General features: G+C 28.7%; 1 protein-coding gene across 1 annotated transcript; it reads right to left on the bottom strand.

Moving 5' to 3' along the window:
- Nucleotides 1-4,032: 4,032 nt before the first annotated feature.
- LOC105178374 (auxin-responsive protein SAUR32) lies at nt 4,033-4,598 on the bottom strand. The gene has a single exon (XM_011101838.3). It carries the CDS (start codon nt 4,483-4,485, stop codon nt 4,165-4,167), a length of 321 nt encoding a protein of 106 aa, XP_011100140.1. The 5' UTR covers nt 4,486-4,598; the 3' UTR covers nt 4,033-4,164.
- Between the last annotated feature and the right edge of the window lie 2,255 nt (nt 4,599-6,853).

Raw genomic sequence — 6,853 nt, 5'->3', positions numbered from 1 at the left:
AAATTAATTTTAATAATCAAATTCAAATTACAACAGAAGATTATGTACATTACACATTTGTGTATACAGTCATTATATTATATGACAATAGCAATATCTCATCGATTCGGCAATGCATTAATATTTAGTCAATATAATAAATACTAATGAAATTAATTACGATAAATTTATATGCAGTGTGATAAATTTCACACATTTTATATGATTTGTACATATAATATTGAACTTGTTCATGGTACTCAATTTTAACCACTAGAGTATATGAAGTCGTTATTATAAAGTATATATCATTAATTTTCTATAATAACAATTTTACGTATAATTATTATCATTATAATAATGATAATTATTATTATTATTGATGGGATTGGAATTTAGCCACACCACGAGCATCGAATGACTTTGGTAAAAATTATAAGATTACCGGTGGAGTTCCCTGCAAAATAAAAGTTAGCACATTATTGCTTAAGTCAGTAATAAATTTACTGAAGAAATAAAAATAAAACTTGAATCAAAGTGAGAATAATGACTGAAAATAATTTAAAAGTGGTGAAAATCATGTTGAGTGCAAAAAATATGCTAAAAATAGTCTAGAAATCGAGAGAGAATGAGAGTATGAGTATGATAGCTTGTGTTTCCCAAATAACTACACAATGTCGCAATTTATAGACTTTCACAGAGCAGGATCCGGAAGGTAGTTGAGGTACATTAGGTACCATTGGATAGCTAACATGTTAGCTACATAACAAAAAAAGAATTTCAAAATTTGGACTTATCTAGACGAAGTATGATCTTTTGATTAAATCTTGCCCAGTTTGACTATTTGCTGAATAAAGAGTTGATTCTGATCGGATCTCTCCGAGTTAATCAATTTTTTTACTATAACATATTTTAAGGTGTTATCGACCCATATGTATGTTCTTCATGTTGTATAGTGACTCAACTTGCTAGTTGGGACTCATTTTTTTGGACGTGTCAAGTTAGTACGGCCAATGCAAATTAGGGGCTTTATTACCTCGCTTGTGGGCCAGAAGGTTTGACCTACTGAGCTATTTTAATGGGGTCCCACTACCTTATTTTTTGGCCTCTGAAAAAAAGAATATTTGAGGGGCATCATCAATTATTATTATTATTATTATTGTTATTTGCTAACCATTTCTAGCTCTTAATTTTACACAATGACTCATTTGTTTACAAAAAAATATAAAATTTATTATACCGATGAAACAAAAATTCTTGTACGTTACAACGAGCGACAACTATAATATCGTCATTTGATTTCTTATTATTATATTCTCTATTTTTCTAGTGTATTTCTCTATGTATTATCTATCTTTTCCACCATCTCTTTCATTCTTTTCTAAATTAAAAATACACATGGTCCGCGTGTATTTTCAATAGTAATTAAAATAAAAATATATTTATTTTCATTAAAAATTACATCACAAACACAATCTAATTAATTAATCCAAATATATTCTTATTATCTTTACAAAATTGAAAAATATATATTTACCACTAAAAATTGAAAATGATAAAAATAAAATAAAAAGGGTTATCGCCAATATTGAATGATATATATGAATCCACAATTAATTAACTATAATAGTGTAGTTTAATTGATTTTAATATAAATGTGTGGAATTAGAGAGAATTAAAGGCCTTTGGGTATCATAAAAGCCAAGGAAAGTATAGTGAAGTTATGGTCGGCAAATGATTCCTTGTCCTCCCTAAACGACCAAACACGTTGTCCCAAAACGTTCCCCACCACTCTTTCCACTTTTGTTCGTTTTTGGCCTCTCTTTTTCCTCATTCTTTGTCATTAAATTTATGGATTAAAACGTGTACCTTTCTTGAAATTACGTTAAGGTACACAAATATTTTTATTTTTGAATAATTATATATATTTTTATATCTGGTATAATTATACGTAGACGTTTTGTGATTTGAAAAATTGCATTTAACACTCTTGAGGCTTGCTTCTGTCTAACAACATGTCGATCCGTTAGCCAAAATTTACTAAATTTACTTATATTAACAAAAAAAATTGAATAAGAATCAATATTTATCCTCGATTGATTGAATACTGACTTATTGCAGGTCAAACATTTTTTTCGAACTAAATTACTTTTATAACGGTGAAGATATATATCTTCACATACATTAACGCGTGATGACGTATGAGGGTAATTTGATCATAAAAATATTTTTTGACCTCCAATAAGTCAGTATTAAATCAATCAAGAGTTATTATAGACCTTTTTTTTTCTCTATTTTCTTGTTAATATCAGGATATGATGAATTTTGACTAACGGTGAACTTATTTGTTAGACAGAAACAAATTTTAGGGGTGCTAGATGTAATTTTTTAGACCATAGGAGGTCTATGTGTAATTAAATGAAATATTAAGGGATGAAAGTGTAATTATTCCTTTTATATTTTATAAAATTGTTATTATATTTTTTTGAAAGGTTATCAATGCACTATACTTCATGGGATGTTTGTGTAAGGATTTTTCTTCTGACGATGTGTTGTTGTAAATTTCAATTACCACCTTAAAGGGTTTATTTTTAATTTTAAAATAAACACAGGATGATTGTGTAATTAAATCTAACCTTAAGAGGAATTAATGTAATTTATTCTTAATTATTTGATAACGCTCTCGGCCTTTTACTTTCTTGTTTTTTTCTTTTATTTCGGTGACAATTAAGAGGTCATATATTTGAATTTTCGTAAATATGTTTATATTTTTATTCCTGTATTGGTTACTCATTTTTTATTTCATTTAAAGGTACTCTTTTATTCTAAATTTGATTTTAAATTATAAATACATTCAATTAGTCTGTAATCGGACAATAGGGTAATCGACAGATTTTTTAAAAAAATTATCATAATTACAAACCCTGTTATTGTTTGAAAACTACAAACATTCCTCTACAATTATCGATGATCTAGCAAATACCCTCTCGTGACAGCCCATTGTAGGGAGATATTTGTTAGATAACCGTTAATTCTAAAAAAAATTAAGATTTTTCAACGAAATTATTTATAATTATAATAAATTTTTTAAATCCTCTTTAAATTACCCTTAAATATATTTTTTAAAAAAAAATAAAATGAACCGTAAAAGATAAAAGATAACTTTCTGATTTTCGTAAGTTCCGTGCAGTTCCCTCCGAGGAAAAGTTCTGTCCAGTGTACGCCTAAAGAAGTTCTGTCTAGTGTACATATACGGATGAATATTATTGTAAAATTAAATATTTATACTATAATATAACTATAAAAATATTTTTAGTATTAATGAATTTTTTTAATAAATATAAATTATGTTTAAAATAAATTAGCATTTAAGAATATAAAAAATAATTAATTAAATATTTATGTGCCACCATATATATAATATATATATACATATTTAATCCTATTCTTGAAAATATATGCATGCCTTTCAAATATTTGTATACATAACCCTCATGGTTAACTATACCATATTCTACTAATATGATACACACAGTTCATATTAGTTTAATTAATTAGGGAAACTAATTAAGTTATAATATTCCATGCAATATTATTAAATTGAACTGCTTTTCTATTTACTTTTCCTCCATTTGAAATATTTTCTTTTTTTTTTAAATAAATGGGGTGTGCAAAAATATGATTTAATAAATCACTAATTGCAATTAATATAAACTTAAAAATATTTTAAATTCGGGTTAAATACAACCTGCGCTCTATCTCCTAATAAAATAAAATAGAAAAGAACAACACGATTTCTTTGAATTTTTGAAGAAAATAAAAAACGACAACACGATTTGCTAAAATAAGAAGATTTTCTTTTTTTCAAGAAAATTTCATACATGTTATTTTTTTTTCAATAGGTAAAATGCGATTATTTAATCCATAAAAAAACAAAAATTTAGGTGAGTAGCATAGAGAATTGTATGTGAATAATCTGTATTAAAATATTAAATTAATTTTTTAATTAAATATATTAAATATATAATGAATCATAATTTATATAAAAAAAAATAAACCTGTAATTTTTCACATTGATTTTCCACTAAAAATCATCTTTCCACGAACTACATGACACCGAGGAGAGGAGGGGAGAGGCGCAATCACTTTAATAAAATGGAAATCGCCTCTCTCCAGCTCCAGTTTTCAACAAGAGTGAAACGACAAAGTGGCGGGAAGATGGTGGCGATGGTGGTGGCCGCCGGCGTGACTGGTGGTCTCCTTTTCAATCCGCCACCGTAGGTGGTGGAAATCCTCGACGGAGCAGGGGAGCATGAGAGGGCCATCGGCGTGGTAGCCATAGACTTCACGGGCTTTGTCGAGAAGGCGCTGAAAGAGAGGGTGGTACAAATAGGAGATGGGTATGGAGAATCGCTGGAAGCCGCCATCTTCGTCCTCCAGCCCGACTTGCACCGCCAGCCACCCTTTCTTCACCTTCATCTTCTTGTCGTGGTCCTGCTGCAGCATCTTAGCAGTGTGTGTTGTGTGTGTTCTGATATGGTGGGGGGATTTATGTGGTGTGGGTGGATTTATAGGGAATGTTGAAAAGTAGTGTTGTTGATGATGATGATGAAGATATTGGAGGGTTTGTAGTAGTGGAGGGGAGTGGGTGGGGTTAGTGACCACCGTACAGATACGGAATATGTAGTGATGCAAGTTCAAGTCTTACACTTCTCTTGTTCTTGGATTTCTACGTGTCCTCTCACTTTCTTAATTTAATATTTCTCTATGTTTTGACATGTATATATATATATATGTATGTTCCTCGAATGATTTTTTAATACAAGAATTGTTCGACACTTTTTAAGAGTCAATCACTATTGAGAATTTTTTTATCATATTTTAATTTGATATTTGATTCGAGTTGAGTTTCTTTGCGTAACTTAAAACTGTTATCAAATATGATTGATTGTTGACTTGATAGTGATTTGGAATATGGTTCTTATGAGTAATTCGAGTTGGATTAGCGATGATTGACCTACACACATAAATTGTGAAGTCAGACCATCAACTAAAATTCTCCAAAATTTAAATCAGTTTTGTTTTGAATTTATAAGTGGTCGTACTATGGGTCTTTTTGCAAAACGCGATCTGATAGTATTAAATGCATACTTGTAAAATGGACCCTCAATGTATTCATAGACACTTGGGCCACGAGTCAAAAGGATAAATGTTGGATGAGGGTCAAATCAATATCTATTTAAACAGATCATCGGTCAGACGGTCAGATGCGACCCGACCCGCTCAAAAGCACATGGAACTTCAAAGTGTTTGAGTATTTTCTTATTTTCTTGAGGATATTGTGGTCTTTTTGGTTGATTCAATGCATTTCTCCCATTAATGTTGAAATCAAATTAATATATAATCGGGATATACTACTTATGCTTACTATTTATACATTGATCTAATGTTATTAATATAAAAGTGAAATAGATCTTTTCGCCAAAAATATTAAAATGAACTCATCAAGTTTGTATAAAAGGTCACAAGTTGTTTCAAGTTTTTCTCACATTTGGTTTCAAAAGCCATCTTTCCCCAAAAATAATGACCACGTGTAGGTGCGACACATAAATTTACCATTTATCTTTTGACGGATTTGGCTCTTGGGAACAATTTTTAATGTGAGAAAAGAAATTAAAATATTGAAACTTTTTAAAAAATTACGTAAAGTGATTGCTCAAAAGTGTAGACCTCCTATCATATAGGATAAAGGATGTAAATTTTCTTCCATTAGAGGAGAAAAAGTGTAATATTGATATAAAAAATTAATCAATATGTAATTCATACGTATATTTCTTGAGACTTAAAAGAAGAATACGTACTATATACGCATTGATCTAACATCATTATATAATACAATGTATGATAATCGATCTTTCATATAAAAATTGAGATGAACTTAGGTTGTTAAAGGCTGTTGTCCCATTTGGCTCTGCGAAGAATTTAGACAACATGTTAAGAAATAGATCGTGGTCTGAAATTTGCAAATTAAGAGGGTTTTATGATAAATATCAGTTCGAGAAAATTGTTCTGTTCGTAACTCCGATACGTAAATATCAGGGTTTTTTTAATAAATTATGATGTAACTTGGAGTCAAAATGGCTCTGAAATATTTACAGGATTAAATATCCGTATTCGTATAAGGCTACGTATATTAATTTTGGATGATCCATTATTTTATGTATCTACTTGAACTTGCAAGCATATATGATAGTTCAATTCATATGTAGTTTCATCAAAGAAGACTTTCGATATTTGAATGATGCGTCATTTATTTTCGAAAATTATTGATTATCAAATTTTAGAATATAAAGTGTATGCAGAGACATAATTAAATACAATATAAATACAAATACGAATGTTCGCTTTAATATGATAATTATATATGTATGTAAGTGCAATATGCTTTGGATATGTAATTAGTTAAACAAAAATAATCTTATATAAATTATGGAAAAGTACTACAAAGATATAGTAATTGACAATCAGTATAAAAATATTATAGTATATAGTGAGAATAAATTAAGTAATAGTAAAAAATGTGACAAAAATATATCTTTATATAAGTTATTTCATAATCAAATTAATGATTCTTTTAGTTTTTATTTTCTAGTCACACGCGTTTAATATATTGTGAAAGTATTGGAACAAGATTTGGCTATATAATCAAAAATATTTTTTATTTTGGAATATTGGATATGTGTTTGAAGAATATATTATCGTGTTGGGCATATCTAATATACACAATTACAAAATACTTGTATAATTATTTGTAAAAAAAAGACAGACTTAGTTGGTGTGATTATTTACGACATAGACTCTTGCGAATCTTTCA

This window comes from Sesamum indicum, linkage group LG9, assembly GCF_026168435.1.
Source record: "Sesamum indicum cultivar Baizhima isolate 11 linkage group LG9, ASM2616843v1, whole genome shotgun sequence".
Lineage (NCBI taxonomy): Eukaryota > Viridiplantae > Streptophyta > Magnoliopsida > Lamiales > Pedaliaceae > Sesamum > Sesamum indicum.
Note: the sequence above shows the minus strand (reverse complement) of the source record. Positions and strands in the feature narration are given on the sequence as shown.

Excerpts from the sequence above, each read along its gene's own strand:
- LOC105178374 (XM_011101838.3), bottom strand. The coding sequence starts at position 4,485 with ATGCTGCAGCAGGACCACGACAAGAAGATGAAGGTGAAGAAAGGGTGG.